The 17,232-nt window shown below is 39.0% G+C and overlaps 1 protein-coding gene across 5 annotated transcripts; it reads right to left on the bottom strand.

The window, feature by feature from the left end:
* Positions 1-585: 585 nt before the first annotated feature.
* On the bottom strand, positions 586-12,831 carry HNRNPH3 (heterogeneous nuclear ribonucleoprotein H3). Of its 5 annotated transcripts, none has more exons than XM_007095761.3 (10): positions 12,643-12,831; positions 7,550-7,684; positions 6,887-7,025; positions 6,194-6,378; positions 5,657-5,743; positions 5,222-5,337; positions 3,243-3,378; positions 2,137-2,232; positions 1,969-2,061; positions 586-1,832 (listed from the first exon to the last, which is right to left on the bottom strand). In XM_007095761.3, exons 2-10 carry the CDS (start codon positions 7,659-7,661, stop codon positions 1,756-1,758), a joined length of 1,041 nt encoding a protein of 346 aa, XP_007095823.2. In that variant the 5' UTR covers positions 7,662-7,684; positions 12,643-12,831; the 3' UTR covers positions 586-1,755. The 5 variants fall into 5 exon arrangements, with proteins under 5 accessions (XP_007095823.2, XP_007095824.2, XP_007095826.1 ...); XM_007095762.3 differs by having other exon boundaries at positions 6,239-6,378; XM_007095764.3 differs by having other exon boundaries at positions 12,624-12,743.
* Between the last annotated feature and the right edge of the window lie 4,401 nt (positions 12,832-17,232).

The raw sequence follows: 17,232 nt of genomic DNA, 5'->3' as shown, positions 1-17,232 counted from the left end.
GGGACAGCAATACAACTTGCTTCATTTAGTTTGGGCTCTTATTTAAAAACTATTTACTAAATTTTGGATTTTGTTATAAAACTTAATTTGTATTGTGAATCTACACTTTCTATTTGTCAAGATTTGCCCTCATAGAAACTATGAATCTCACAAACCATTCCGTCTAGCCAGTACTACAGTAATGCTATGGTGGTGCCAAGGAATTGTAATTCTTACTCTGTGCTGTTTTAAAACAAAATGTGAATTTTATAAACCAAATAAAAGATATGAAAAATTGCCCTTTGAAAGGCTAACTTGCATTTATGACTATAACTTTTGATTTTAATAGGGTAGTCCTGGGAAAAAAGCCCATAGGATCTCTAAAGGGTTAAGTGGTATGAGCCTAATACTTAAACGGATAATTAAGGGAGGAGTACAAGCATTAAACAAGTCACTGCTCCATTTAAGCTAACACAGCTTCCTTCTCTAACAGCAGAAATCACTCCTTAGGAGTCACTTTGTCCAGTGTTCACGTAGATACGGCACCTTCTACCAATATGATTTACAATCAGTAACCGACACAAAGCATTCTAGGACAGACCACACTATTATCTCCCATGTTGATATTTATTACATTAATAACATTTCTAGCAAAAACAAGTAACAAGGTCAATAACTGAATTCACATTGACAGGTTTCATTTTGATCCATTAGCCAATTTGGAAAAAAGCCGTATTGATCAAAGGGATTAAAAGTAAAAAGCACCTTTTCCTTGCTACATATAGTATTTTTAAACACAATGGCTCTAAAACTCCAAACAGATATCAAATGCAAAATCCAACTTCCAGGACTCTCATTTTAATTGACTATCACATGGACTGGTCTCTTACATTTGTTTACTCATTTATACAGTTACTAAAAAACCATATACTTTAACTATTGGGCAGGAAAACTGAAAATAACAGCTGTGAGAATTATACTCCACAGTAAATACTTTTTGTACTGAATTCTCATGTCACTGAGAACCTTAACCTAGTCTAACATTTAGAGAGAACTTACAACTATCATTTTTTGGGAAACATTTTTGGTACTTCAGTCAAGTGCTGAGTGAATCTTATTCTAAACTCTAGGGCTAGAATTTAAACTTCCAACGCTCTCATCCCCAGGTAACACAATTAGGAATATTCAGAAATCCAGATACCCTTTAGATCTTCATTTCAGAGCTATGCTTGATAAATGACATTTGAAAAAGAACGACTAATATAGAAATTAGTGGAATTTATACTCCTGAAGCCACCTACACTCATCTTTAGGTTTTATATATTTACAGTATTGTCCAGGAGAAATTAAAAGAAAAAAGTTACACTATTTTCCAAGCTCTATTCCAGATGTCTGCTTATTAAAGACTTGTGGTTTATGCAAAGGTGAACCATTGTCCTCTAAAATTACACTATACTACTACTTGTAGAGCTAATAGTAAAATACATCAACCCAAATCTTATGAAAGCAGCACATCCTTAGGAGTAACTAGTATATAAAAAGTATCAACATCAGTGGTTTGAATATAAAAATTTATTTTTAAGTCAAAGTATGCAACAAATAAAACCTACAGAAAACAGATTTTCCCATCACAATCTGTTGCTTTACCAAATAATATTTTGAAAACACATTCCTTCAGTCATTATAAAGTTCTTAAAATACAAAAGAAATTAAATCTGTAAGAAAGTCTAGTAGACCAGACACTGTTGTCAGGACTTTGATGTTGGTGGTTATGCTTTAATACATCCCACGCCATCCACCTCCACTCATGCCACCTTGCCCATAGTAACCTCCACTGCCTCCACCGCCACGGCCTTTAAAAAAAGAACAAAAAACACAAGAATTGTTTAGCAGGAAATATCAGTGCATACTACGTTAAAGATAACATGAGCTTAAAAACATCCACACATGGGACTAACAGATCAAACCACAGTAACCAAAGACACTTACCATAACCACCCAAGCCATCAGGAGTACCATATCCTCCACTGTAATTGTTACCCATTCCCATTCTTCCAACAGATCCATAACCTCCCTGATTATCTTAAAAAGAAAAAAAAAAAGTTGGAGATTGACTGTAAAATGTGTAACTCTGCTTATTTAAAAAACTTTACATACCCATTCCATCTCTGCCATAGCCTCCCATTCCAGAACCTCCCATTCCAGAACCGCCTCCAGGAGTAGAATTCAAGAAGAGTTCAATGTACCGATGTTCTTTAAGAAAAAAGAAAAGATTAATAGGGATGAAAGCAATGATGGATCAAATTTATCAATAAAAGCATAAAAATAATGACTAGCTAATATTAACCTGAAAGCATGTTTATAGACTTCCTATTTACAGAGTTCCTAGTGGAGTGATAAAATGAATGCCAGACGGGCTACAAACCTAACTTACCAAGTCTGTTCAAATTGTACAACCCTGAACAAGCAAAAACTGGATGAGGACTCTGTTTCCTCATCTATAAAAAGGGCTGATTCATTATTGTAGAACCAGCTAGTGTACTTCTTAAAATATATTCCATGTCCCCAGGGACACCTGGGTGGCTGGCTCAGTTGATTAAGCATCCATCCCACTCTTGACTTCGGCTCAGGTCATTATCTCATGGTCATGAGATCCATGAGACCAAGCCCTACATCAGGCTGTGTGTGCTGGGCATGGAGCCTGCTTGGGATATTCCTTCCCTCTGCCCTTCCCCTACACGTGCTCGCTCTCTCAAAAAAATGTATACTCCACGTCTCAAGAACTGAATTAGAATCATGAAAGTAATGTCCACAAAAACCTATTTTCTACTGACTACAAAATGATCTGTGTATAGTCAGATTTAGGAATCACTAGTCAGGGTAAAATTTAATATCTAAAATGGATTTGATAACATGCAGAAATAACTTCCCCGAGTTAGTTGACATATGGGTTAAGCGGTGATTTGCAAATGGCATGGGAACTCAGGCAAATGCAAGTAACATACCTATTTTCCCCCAATAATAACTTAAGCTGTAATAACCTGTCAAGTACTAAGCCTGAATTACCTTTTCATTAAAAAGGCCCGTAAAAAGCCTTTAAAAAGTCTGAACTTATTAGAGGCCATATGGTTTCAGGTCCCAATAACTGCCAAGAATTGTATCTACAGATCCTGTAACATCTTACATATGAGGAATTACAAATGAGAGTTATTTTAGAAATTCACAGCTGAGAAATGAGTTAGCAAGCCAAAGATACCACTTACGCATGTTATTCTTATCTTTAGACATGGCAGCTACGGCATCTTCATGTGTCACAAATTCTACATCTGCTTCTCCTGTTGCTCTGCCATCAGCTCCAATATCAATATGCACTCGTATTGGATTTAGTGGTGAGAAGAACTAAACAAAACATTTGTTATTAATTTTTCTATTTAGATTATCAGAAGTAAATTACCACATACCCTTATGCATTAAAACAAACCTCTCTACTGCCCTGTATTGCAAGGCTAACAGATCAACTACAACAGTTCTGGGAATAATATAAAATTATACACTCAGGGGAAAATGCAAAGAAATTCTCTTTAAAATAAGCTAATAATGGGGCGCCTGGTGGCTCAGTTGGTTAAGTGTCTGACTTCACCTCAGGTCATGATCTCACTGCTTGTGAATTCGAGCCCCCACATTGTGCTCTGCTGACAGCTCAGAGCCTGGAGCCTGCTTCTGATTCTGTGTCTCCCTCTCTCTCTGCCCCTCTCCCACGCTCTCAAAAATAAACATTAAAAATTTTAAAATAAGCTAATAAGAGTGCCTTGGTGGCTCAGTTGGTTAAGTGTCCAACTCTTGATCTTGGCTCAGGTCTTAATCTCACGGTCATGAGTTCAAGCCTTGTGTTGAGCTCCACCCAGTTTGGAGCACTTAAAAAAAATAACCTAAGTAAAAGAAAAAGCAAGCTAAGTGATATTAAAAGAAAAAAAAATTCTAACCCAAAACACAGTTCACTCTAAACAGAAAAAGTGTCATATCCTACCACTGAGAGGGAGAGGAGTTAAGTCCTCTGTCCTCCCAAGAAAAGTATTTCGAAATTGCTAAAGGATAAATAGGTCACCTGAGACTTAGAAACATGCGCAGAGAATTTAGGTGTTAGGATTTAGACCAATGGAATTTGATAAACATATACCAACTATATGTGGACAGCTCCCAAAATATATTACTTAGTTCTAATCACAAGTTAACCAGGTTGAAGCAATCCTAAAAAGGTACTTAGGCCATCAGTTCCCAGTAAGATCTACAGCTAAATTCATTTTAGAACTAGATAGTAGTCTTGGCTTTGTAAGGCCCCCAGGATCTCTACGGCAACTACTCAGGAGGTAAGAATGGATGTGACTAGATGCACCTGGGCTGAAGTTTGCAGATTCTCTAACCAATTTGAAATCAACCAATTTCAAATCAGCAATAGCATCTATGCCCATTATTTTCACAGCTCCTGTTTCTAATCACAATATAGCTAGAAAGTCAAACTAAACTAAACTTTGACTTGTTAACGTATTTCCACTTCCAAAACTTGACAAGGGCAATAATATTCCAGTCATCTCTATGCTGATCACTTTTCACTAAATTTTTTAAAAAAAGTTTACTTATTTGAAAAAGAGCATGAGGGGAGGAGGAGCAGAGAGGGAGAATCCTAAGCAGGCTCTGCATGGTCAGCACAGAGCCCGATGTGGGGCTCGAACCCCTGAAACCATGACCTGGGCCAAAATCAAGAGTCAGACGCTTAACTGACTGAGCCACCTAAGCATCTCTTCACTGAATTCTTAACTGGACTTTCTAAGTAAATCAATATACAATGGACAAAAAAATATTCACTGATAAGGATATATATATACATATTTATATACAGTATTAAAGGAATTCTGACATTAAAACTATAAAAAACATGAGTCCATTTAAGAATGCTTCAGGGGCGCCTGAGTGGCTCAGTCAGTTAAGCGGCTGACTTCAGCTCAGGTCACGATCTCGCGGTCCGTGAGTTCGAGCCCCGCGTCGAGCTCTGGGCTGATGGCTCAGAGTCTGGAGCCTGCTTCCGATTCTGTGTCTCCCTCTCTCTCTCTGCCCCTCCCCCGCTCACCCGCTCATGCTCTGTCTCTGTCTCAAAAATAAATAAAACGTTTAAAAAAAAAAAAAAAAAAAAAAAGAATGCTTCAAAATTGGATACCAGAATAAAACTATTACTAAAATTACTCACATTAGCAATGTCATTTTCAGTTGCACGAAAAGGTAATCCTCTCATATGTACAAAATGACCACCATGAAATCCCGAACTTGCATCACCAGCTCCACCATAGCCGTGTCCTCCCATACCTAATAAAATTTCCAGATTATAAATGGCTGATACATGTAAAGCCTCTTGACAACACTTCTTCTCTATACATTACTTTTCCTATTTATACCTTTTTCTTTGCCACCCAAGAAATCTTAACACTTACAGTTGTTCTAAACATCAAATAAAGAATCATTCTGAGTATCAAATACTGTAAGTATGTATCTGTATAAAAGCCCCATGTACGGATGCACTGAAATATGCCTATTTTTATACAAGTCACTTAACCTATATTAAACCACAAATGGTAGTAAAATACTAATATGCACCTAAAAATGAAGGTCTTTAATATTTATTTACCTCTTCCATCTCTCATTCTGTCATCGAAGCCATCATTTCCATAGCCATAATTATTATAGCCACCATAGTCATCAAAACCTCCATAACCTGTATAATTTAATGAGAAATACATCAATACACTTTCAAGAGATAAATTTTATAAATCCAGTTTATAGAAACATTCTGTGACAACAGTCTGGTTATCTTATTACAAGTTTGCAACTCCCAACTCAGTGCATGTGAAAAAAAGCAGTTAACACTTGGTGGAAATAAAAAAATCTCAAAAGGATACATTTAGACATCAAATTAACTTTCATTCTGACGTTAAACAGAAAATGTCAAAATATGCCAAAATCTTCATTTTAATTTCTGTATTATGTAGGTGCCAATATGTGCATCAATCAAGTCCCATAGCTGGCCATGGGAATTCATATTTTCATGAACAGGTTTTTAAAACCTAGTAGGTACTGAAATTACTGCCATTTCTATATTTCTTGACAAAGTGTCAGGAACATTAAGAAAATGACAACAGAACCTTTGTTCATTAGATACACATACCACCATCATATCCATCACCTCCTCGTCGCATTCTGTCATACATACTTCCACGCCCAGCTCCATAATAACCCCCTCTTCCTCCTATCGGTCTATCATATGGTCCCGGTCGCTGGCCCAGCAATCTTCTTGGTGGATCATAAAATCCTTTGATTTCACTCCTGCTACTTCTGAAGATCTCAATATACCTATTTAAAAATGGTTTAAGGTACAAGTTTTAGCGTAAATGTATTAGAATAAATAAGATACTGGGCAAAAATGCAGTAAGTTTTTCTACATCTAGATACATAACCCAATTTAAATTGCCTAAATACACCATAAATTAACATTTTTTACACCTACAAACTTAATTAATATTTAAGTTTTACATAAATAAATTAGTCATTTGAAAACAATTCATAATAATTTTAGCTTGTTTCCTTTAGTACATCATAGGTGTTTAGAGAAAATAGCTGATTATAAAAAAGCATTTATCAACATCCTACAGAGAAATGGAAACAATCTAATTTTAATTTAAGCAAACTATTAGCATTAATTCCCCACCCAAATCTGTAGTTTCCAAGTTAAATTTAGATAATTATCAATTCTTTTAAACTACCCCAGAAAAATGTTATTGTAACCCCCCCATTTAAGCAATAGTGACCCACAACCCCCAAAAATAAAAATTTAACACCATCCCAAACTCTCCATCCCCACCTGTGCCCTATTCTTTCCTTGTGTTTCCCCAGAGCATTTTCTGCTATCTCCTTTGAAGCAAACTGCACGAAGGCCTCCCCTGTGCTTCTCCCCTGGTAGTCCATCGTCAATGTTATCCCATTTGGCACGATTTCCAACCCTTTAACCCAAGGACAAATAACCCCATCAAGGGGAACAGTGTTAAAGGCTGAAACATTCCCATCTGAATCAAATATTTAAAACAAGTCTAAACAAAACAAAACAAACAAAACAAAAAAGCTTAAGTTTCCCATCACCCCATAATACAAGCGGAAGATTTTTTTCAAATATTACTGGATTACATATTTTTTTTTTTGCAACCAGTGTCTTTTTTAAATTACATACACTAAAAGCTCACCTATATTACATTAAAAAAGCCAAATCAAATTTATGCTCCATATAATTCATGGTTCATCACACATAATTACTCTCAATTAAGTTTATTGCACATTAGTTAGGTTTCACATATTCTAAACATTCTGTACTGAATATTAACTGGAGCATATTTCGTAACATAATACATTAACCAAGATACTATACTCAAAAAGACCCCAAAACAAATGGGTTTTACAAATTAAAAACTGAGTAATATAATAAAAATATATAATTAAAATACTACTAAACTTTGACTAATACTAGAGGTACCTTGAAAGAACTGAACTATTTCCTCTTTGCTGCAACCAAATGGCAGTCCACGAAGTCGTACTGTCCCATCACTAGCGTCATTTGGACCATTATGTTTCATAACCCAATCCATCTCAATAACGTTTGATTTAAACGCTATAAAAAATAAACAAGCACATAAAGCAGTCAATCAAAATATACTCTTGCTACAGGTACTGAAGAAACACCACTCAGTGGTGTACAACAGGAAATGTAACATATGGCTTGTTGACAATGCAAAGGCAAAACACCTTCCCATTTTGGGGTTGGCAAAAAGGGAAAAGTGAGTGAAACCTGTCCCACCCCCCACAAAGTACTGAATTTCTAAGGCCCAAATATTTTATAATGCCCAATCTTAAGAAAACTTACACAATTTCAGATTAGTCTTCAAATTCCATTTCCTGTCACCTTATTGTCAACTCTAGCCTTTTCCTCATTTCTCCAATTTTCATTCACTTTTCAGGTTTTATTATTCATTTGAATCATTATGCAAATCCTTTAAAACTTAATTACTCAAAAGCTGCACATACCACCAGTGTCCACTTACAGCAAGAGCCTAAGTCAAAAGTTCAATGAGTACTTCCTTCAATATTAGAAAAATGGCATTACAAAAGTCGTAATTTTTAGATGCACTTTAAATCTGAACACGTCAAATTGCTTTTGAAGGAGGGGAAAAAATTCCTATCTCTACTTTAAATCTAAACACTTCTCAAAAGTTTTAAAATGACTTAATTAGGGTATGTTTTAAAATCGGGGTAAAAGGCCTCAAAAGGCCTTCCAACAGTGTCTGTTTTTTGAAGCTACCTGTTTGGAGTATATTAAAGATGAGTTTACTCACTGCTTTACTTTTAAACACAAATTTTAAAAGGCAACACATTCACATTTTTTTTTTTTTAGGGTACAGTAAGAAGCCCTCCTAGCCTTCCAAAAAGAACCCATCCACACCCAGCTCCCTTCCCAAGAGACAACCATCCTTTTAGAATTCCAGTACATTTTAAAGAGGCTAATGCAGAAGTCCTTCAGCTGCAGAAACTTACCAGACGTTACAAATTTCACTAAGCAGCTGTAGGAATCCTACTCACCTGAGTATTTCAAACCTTTCCCTCACCACCTCCTCCCCTGTAAACAAAACAATTTGTTCACTTGATTCCTTTACGCTTGAAGGTATTCCATAACAGTGTTCACTAATATTTAATTTCACACCATCTAATTATCAGTGCAACTGTGAGAAGTAGCATCTGCAGAAAGTAAATTTTTTTTTTTTGCTAGAATTGGTACATTTAAAAAAAAACTAACGGACAAATTTTCCCAATGTGGTTATTAAATACCTCTGCATGTAAATAACAACTTTGAGACTTGTTTTGTGGTTTTAAAAAATCCTGGGAGGCACTCTAGACACAGACACCAAAGTGGGAAGATTTTGAATTTTTTTTTATCAGACGTTACAACTGATTTCTACGCACATGAATACTTGATGTGAATTAAAAAAACAAACAAAAAAAATCATAAAAAAAAAAAAAAAAACCCCTGGATTTGAATCCCTATTCTGCCACTCAATGGCTGATGTAAGCAAACTTCTTAACCTCTCTGTTCAACTGTAAAATACAGATAGCACAGGTGCTTATACTTCACCGGACTGTTACTTTTAAGACTCGTTTATAAACCTTGGTCCGTAGCATGGCTATTCATTCAATGGTAGTCACTGGGTTTTAAAGGGCCCTGTATAACTACTGAATTATACCACAAACAAAATAAAGAAACCTTAATTAAAGGACAGAAAACTATCCTGAGTCTTGAAATACAGATAGTTAAAGTCTTTTCCATAGTCAACATAGGCTTAAGCTTTCAAGCTTCCTAAGGAAGGATTATGTCCAAGGCAGAGGAAAAAGGTGCTATAGAAAACATTTCCAAAAAGCCCTCCTATTAGATAAAAAGCAGAGTAGTCCTGAAAAAAGTAGACCCTGAGTCAGTTTGAGAAAAAGTTACGACATTTTGAAGATCTCTACCATTTTCTTAAAAAAACCCCAAAAGACTTTAAAAAATGGCATCAACTTAAAAAAAAAAAATTCCTATAAAAGATGACTCAATAGAAAAAAGAAAAATTAAAGGATGTAACATCAAATGTTACTTCTTATAAAACATGTAAGTACTTTGCAAAATCAATTTAATGTGTTGTAAAAAGACCTTGGTGTGACGCTTTTTATTATTTAGAACGTTTCTTTCTTCAAAGTAAAGATACTTTGTTTTGGGAACAAACAAAAAGATGGTAACTGACATCTTCACTACAAACTTTAGCCCTTTCTAAGAAACACAAGCAAGCACACTAGTTTTGATTTTTGGATCAGTCTATACTAAAAAGACCTATACAAAACTAACAAAACATTAAGTCTGTAAAAAACACAATAATAAACTTAACACAATTGTAAGTGGAGAAAAAGTTAACCAGATTCAGAAGACAAACTATTTCACAGGATGACTCTTCTCCACTCTACATGTATGAAGACTACACAATTTTAAAAGCCACACTTGATTATTCCTTCAAAACTCAAAATTTGAGTCTAGAATTCTATTTACAAAACAAAACCAAGACAAACTCTGAAAGCATACAAAAAGACAATTTCCTCTAATACATTAATAAAGCGGTCTCAGACACTACCTAGAGTCTACCAATTATTCAGGATAATCCATCTCGACCTTTCTTTGCAAGTTTCAAGACTAATCCCAATTCTGCTTTAAGACTTCCAAGTGTTAGCACTAATTAAAAATACCAGCAGCTGAACTAGTATAACTGAAGTCACTTTTGAGTGAGACTTTAATTTCCTAAACATGATATTAAGTGAAAGAAGCCAGTCACAAAAGTCCACATGATTTTAAATAGGTGAAGTTTATGGTATGTGAATTCTATCTCCAAGTTGCTAAGCATCTAAGAGGTAAAATGAAATATAAAATTCCTTTAATACACAGAGGCATATACTATCTTCTGAAATATAATGAAGTTAGGGTTTGATGTAACAATAAATAACTTTATAAATGGTAGCTCACTAGTCTTAAAAAATGAGAATGAACTTCAAATTTTGGCAATAAAGTGATAATTAAACTGAACATCTTACATCATTTCCCCTTGCCAATGTGTTTGCTCCTTAATTATCAGTAGAAAAGGTAGACACACCACTAATACCTAAAGGAGATGTTAAGTCCCTAAAATTACAAAGGAGTTCTTTTTTAAAACAAAGTTTACCATCACCTATTGCAGCTCAGCCACTTGTATACCAAAATAAGAACATCAAAAAAAGAACATGGTTATTAAAAATATAAAAGGTAATTAGTAATCAGATGGATTTCCAGATTATGCAGGTGAAAGGACACAAAAAAAGGTTTCTAGGGTAATCCAATTAGGAAAGCCATTATATCATGTACTACTTTACAGAAAACTCTAGGCTTTTTCAAAGGCTACTAAAATCAGACCATCTTCAACAATAGGAAGGTTTTTTGTTTTTAAAGCTGAAAAAAGTAGGTAATAAGAGTTCTTGTAAGGACTCCTATTCATTATCGGGAACTCTTTATAAAAAAATTCTCAGGCCCTGACTCACTTTTTCAGGTACTCGGTGAAAATTACGGACCTAGCTTCCCTGTGTTCTAAGGAACCCCCGCCCCCCCCCATCACACCACCACGTGACTGGGCTTTCGGTTTGTTTTGTTGTTGTTGAGTAGGCTTTTTTTCTTGGCCAAAATATCACCACTGTCCTATACTAAATAAAAAACATGCTTAGCTGCCAAAAGAAAATAAATGCTAACTGTATTTTGATGTATTTTACTTCTACAGCCTCTCTGCACAACATACAACTCTTGGAGACTTAATATTGAAAGTAATTAAATTCCTACACAAATTTATGCCATCACTGTTTTAACTGCTTCCCAAAGGTAAAACTCCTACTTACATTATTACTCAGTGTAGTGCCAAACTACACAAAACCCACTACTAAACCACCCACCCCTGACCCAAAGTTCAAAAGGCTGTTATCAGAGTTCACTGGACCCGAACGATTATTTAAATTGCCCATTTCACATTCCTATTCGAAGTCAGCCGCTTCTCTGCTTACAAAAACAATCACCCACAAAGTCTTTACGTTTCAGAGAAATGTGAGAAAAATAAAACCCTCTGGAAAATCAGTACGTACTCTTTTCGAAGTTCCAAATCTGGAATATAAGGGCCGGCTAAGCGTCCTTTATTCCTCCCCGGAGACTTTTCGTTTATCTAGCTGCCCTAGAGACCGGAGAGCTAAGGAGAGTACGCCCCTTCCCCCCCGCCCCCCCCCCCCCCATCTTTCCGTCCGGCAGCCAAGCCTGGCTTAGAAACCGTCGCCACCGGGCGGCGGAATTACAAAGGAGGCCGTCTGCCTCCTTTGTCCTGGATTTGGGAGTTGAGCGCCTTCGTCGCCATTGGCTTTCCTCCCCCAGCTCCAGCCTCTCTCATCTTGGGAATCTGCGTCAGAAGTCACTCGCAGTCCCGCCAGCCCAGGGTAGCCCAGCCGAGACTGCGGAGGTAGGGAGGCCGCGGTGGGAGGCCAGGCCCATCCGGCGCCATTTCCATCGGGAGCGCGCCCGCCAGCCCAGACCCCCCCCCCCCACCCGCCCCACCAAATGCCCAACCTTTCCCTGCTCGCTTCGCTCCCCTTCCGGGGGCGCTGTGACCTCCCCCCGGCCTTCTAAATCAGTTTTAGGAAGCTTAGGGGCAAAAAAGTAGAAAGAGGGGGAAGGGCGGGAAGCCGAAGTGGCCGCGCCACCGTACCCAAAATGGCGGAGGCCAAACCAGCAGGGAAAGCGGGGAAATGCTGGATGACCCCCCACTTCGGGCCTCAGTTTCGTCCACTGAATTTCACCTGAGCCAAGTTCTCCCCCACCGCAGGGCGCCCTCCTTGAAGTGGGAGAGCGCCTGGGAGGCGCAGTGTGACCGCCTCCGAGCAGCGACCTCCACACTTCCCCCCCCCCCACCCCCTCTCAGTCTCTCTTTCGTCCTTCTCCCGACTCCGCTCTCGAAACCACCAGCCCAACCTACCCCCTTTTACTTCAGATACCCTGTCGGGCGACAGTAACGCCGATTCTGGCGCTCGAGGGGTCGGTCGTGAAGAGGAAGAAGTCGCTCGCCTCGTGTAGCGCTCGCCACAACGGTTCTTCCAACCGTCTCAGGCGGTGGCAACCGCTAAGGGAGCTGCGCAGCAGAGCGACTGGCTTGGGGGGATGGGAGAGAGCGAGCGAGAAGGAGGGGGTGGGGCGAAAGCAACGAAGACCAGCTCCCCGCTCTCGCGAGACCTGGGAGTCGCTCCCGCCTTGGCGCTGGCGGCAAGAAATGCGCATGCGCGCTGGTGGGCCGACCAATTTGTTTGAGGAGGAGGTGGGGAGAGTGGGAGAGGAAGTCTAGTTAGACGCGCGGGTTACGGTAAAACTGTTAAATGCTCAGAGCTCACCTTTCTGCCCATTCGGGGAGGATGTGAAGTGGCAGTTGCAGCCAGTGTGTGTTGAAGGAACCATGGTGTCGCAGTTTGGAAAAGTTTTCCAATACTCTGTCCCCACCAAAAACAAATTCGATAGAGTCCCCACCCTAACCCCTCCCCCCACCCTCCTCACCTGCAGGGAAAGGATGCCACGTGATACGGAGGCCAAATGCGGAGAGGGATTTTCTTGTCAGGTTTGCGTTATGCGGTAAAAATATTGTTTCCCCGCTGCGAAGACACCATAGTGGGTACCAGGCCCCCATTCCGCCTCTAATCTGGGGCTCCTCCTTCCCTGTAGTGGCGCTAGGGCACCGGGCCCAGCCCCCTACCCACACACAGGCGGGCCTCCTCCCTGAGGGGCTTCTTGATAAACCCCCTCCCCCCCACTAGTCCCAGGAGAAAGTTCATCTCTCCACTTGTCTATATTGACGTATAATTAATATGCAGTGTTATATTAGTTTCAGGTATACAACAATGATTTGGTAATTATGTATATACATACTACTCAGTGGTTACCAGGAAGCACTGTACCTCTTAATCCCCTTTATTTCACCCACCTCCCCTCTGGCAACCACCAGTTTGTTCTCCCTTTTGAGGAGTCCATTTGTTATTTTTTGTTTGTTAGTTTCATCTCTCCCACTTTATAACCTGGGGCATGGATCAGGTGCTGACGACTGACACCTTAGGGTTGTTTTATAAACAGGGCTTTGCGTTCTTGAAAATTGCAGTGCAAGTGACACCGACCTAGTATTTTTTGGTTGTGCTGTCCTACGCCACCAAAGTCCTTAGGGACACTTTATGGCTTTTTTTTTTCTTTTTTTTAATTAAAAAAAATTTCAAGCCAAATTTCTGTTGAATGGGTGCAGGCCAGTCCTGGTAAAGAGATCAGTGCAAGTGCAAACATAGGAACTGTACATGAAGTGCAAGAGAGGGAAAGAAATGAATTTGAACACAGGGATGTTCCTGTAGTTGGAAATGTGGACAATGCTGATGAGGGATACTAAGGCAAGCTGAGGGCTAAGCACAAACTAGCACAATCCCCCCCACCCTCAGGTGGGATATGTGTGATATTCCTCAGGTACCCCGGCTGCCCAAAAACAAAGGAAAGGACGGAAATCAAATGGTTAAACTGATAGTTTCCATCAGTTTACAGATATCTTATCAATAGCATAATCTCCGGGAACTCCCTACTATCTTAATGATAATGCTTTGCTAGAGGTAAAAAACAACCTTAGTTTGGCAACACCTAGGCTTCCAGTAATCTGTAAATCCTCTTTAGTATATGGAAATCCCTTTAAGAAACTTTCTTTTGACTTCAGCTCCCCCAACTCCACAGTATATAAGCAGTCACTCTGCACAACCCCAGTGCATCTCTTTCTCTGCCCACGGATCTTGTCCTGTGCTGTAATAAAATCACCTTTTTGCACCAAAGATGTCTTCAAGAATTCTTTCTTGGCCGTCAGCTCTGAACCCCACCATCACCCTAAAACCCCAACAATACTAGGTTGCAGACCTTTAATATTCAGTCAAAGACTTTGTACATTCTACTATAGAAGTTGGGAAGACCTTGAAGGGATATAAGGGGTGTTAGCAGTGGAGAAGCTTGAATAATTTTTTACCCCATGAGATCTGCAGTGTGTAAGGTGTAGGCCAGAGACCAGTTACCTGCATATAATGGAAATCTCCATTTATGGTTTAATTCAGCCTCAAACCTGCTTAAGACAAATGTGGGACAGTAAGAATTGGCTAGGTCATAATGCCCTAATTTTCTTGAGCCCACTCCCTCAAAATACCTCTTGGAGAAAGGGCGATGGGACAGCGTGGTCATTATTACAAGACACAGAAAAACAAAACCTGGATAACATAACATTATGATTCATATTTATTAAGAGCTTGCTTGAGCTAGTGCTGTGCTTAATTCACTGACTCCTTACAATCTAAAGGATAATTATTGTCCCCATTTTACAGATCAGATGCATGAGTTTAGAAGTACAAAAGTTGGGGCACCTGGATGGCTCAGTGGGTTAAGTGTCTGATTCTTGACTTCTGCTCAGATCATAATCTTATGGTTCATGGGTTTGAGCCCCAAGTTGGACTCTGTACTGACAGCACGAAGCCTGCTTGGGATTCTCTCTCCCCCTCTCTCTCTGTCCCTCCCCTGCTTGTGCTCTCTCTCTCTCCCTCTCTCTCTCTCAAAATAAATGAACATTAAAAAAAAAGAGGGGGGCGCCTGGGTGGCTGAGTCAGTTGGGTGTCCAACTTTGGCTCAGGTCATGATCTTACAGTTCGTGGGTTTGAGCCCCGTGTTGGGCTCTGTGCTGAAAGCTTGGATCCTGGAGCCTGTTTCAGATTCTGTGTCTCCCTCTCTCTCTGCCCCTTCCCCACTCATGATCTGTCTCTCTGTCTCTCAAGAATGAATGTTAAAAAAAAAAAAAAAAATTTAAAAAAAATTAAAAAATTAAAAAAAAAGAGAGTACAAAAAGTTGCTGAAGGTCATACACCTAGTAATGGAAGCTAGGATTTGAATCAAAATGGTTTTACTGTAGGGGCTAGGGTCTTAAAGCATTCTAGACCTTCCTGGGGTTGCAAATAACCTAACCCTATGCATTAAGGGAACAAGCATCATTTTAGGCGAATTGAAGTTACTTAACAAACATTACCATCTCAGGAGACAGTTCATTGGCTGGAGACTTTTTTTTAAAATGTTTTATTTATTTATTTATTTATTTATTTATTTATTTATTTATTTATTGAGAGAGAGAGAGAGAGAGAGAAGAGGGGCAGAGAGACACACACACAGAATTTGAAGCAGGCGCCAGGCTCCAAGCCGGCAGCACAGAGCCCAACGTGGGGCTCAAACTCCTGAACCGTGAGATCCGTGACCTGAGCTGAAGTTTGTCACTTAACCAACTGAGCCACCATTATGCTCCTGGCTAGAGATGTTTGAAGAGGACTGAAACTTGATGTACTGGTGTCACTGACACCTTCAGCCACTCTCCTCAAAAAAAAAATTGCTATGTTAGACTCCAAGCTCCCACACTTCAGATGGAGTTCTTCCTGGGTTCTAGTTACATCACTACTTTACCTTTTCAGTCTTTCAACTTGATTTGGCAGATGGAATGCTGTAATCCCTTTTACCTCTTGCCTGAATTCAAATAATACATTTAGTGCCTGACTGAGTTTGGCATTCTTTCCACATACTTAATTTGTATGGTTCTGGGCCACAATCCTTAAATCATTCTAATGGCTTTTCACCACTGAACTGCAATGTTTTCTTTGTGTTTTGGCCACAATTCCTGTATATTGGGCACTTTGTTGTTTGCCAGTGTAAATTCTTAGGAAGGACTTGAAATTAGTACATGTATTCCTTTTGTTTTTTTATTACAGCAAGTAGGAAGCTTTGAATTAAAAAAAAGTACACTAGGGGCACCTGAATGGCTCAGTTGGTTGAGCATCCGATTTCCGATCATGATCTCACATGTGTGAGTTCAGGTGTGTGAGTTCAGGCCCCGCATCAGGGGGCTGTAGTGTGGAGTCTACTTTGTACCCTCTGTCCCCCCCTCTCTCTGCCCCTCTCTCGCTTGTGCTCTCTCTCTCTCAAAAATAAAAAATAAGCATTTAAAAAAAAGGACACTAATTTTGGGGCAAATGTAATTTTAAAAAAGATTTTCTTTTTATTATTATTATTATTATTATTTATTTATTATTTTTTTTAAGTAATCTCTACACCCAGTGTGGGGCTTGAACCCACACCCTGAGATCAAGAGTTGCATGCTCCACCAACTGAGCCAGACAGGTGCCCTAGAGGCAAACCTAATTTTTATTTGGCTTCCTATTTTACTATTTTTCTCAAAAGAAAAAAAAAAAAAAGTCTATCTACTATTCCCATTGGCAAATTGAATCCTGTAAGTCTTGGTGGATTGGTTCATCACTGCTCCAGTGATCCCTACAGATTGTTTCCAGATTGATCTCTGTGGAATTGTTTCCATCGAGATGGTTAGAACTAAGGGCTCCGAGCTGCTTTTGAGATTTTGTTTTCTCTTTGTCTTCCTTTCGGTCATTACAGTACTTTTCTATTAGTATAGAGATCAGAGGAACTCCGGAGAGGATCTTGTTGGAGGCCATAATGAGAGAAAAATGAAAAAGGAGAGGAAATGGAAGTATCCACACTCC

The sequence above is a fragment of the Panthera tigris genome, chromosome D2 (assembly GCF_018350195.1).
Source record: "Panthera tigris isolate Pti1 chromosome D2, P.tigris_Pti1_mat1.1, whole genome shotgun sequence".
Classification (NCBI taxonomy): domain Eukaryota; kingdom Metazoa; phylum Chordata; class Mammalia; order Carnivora; family Felidae; genus Panthera; species Panthera tigris.
Note: the sequence above shows the minus strand (reverse complement) of the source record. Positions and strands in the feature narration are given on the sequence as shown.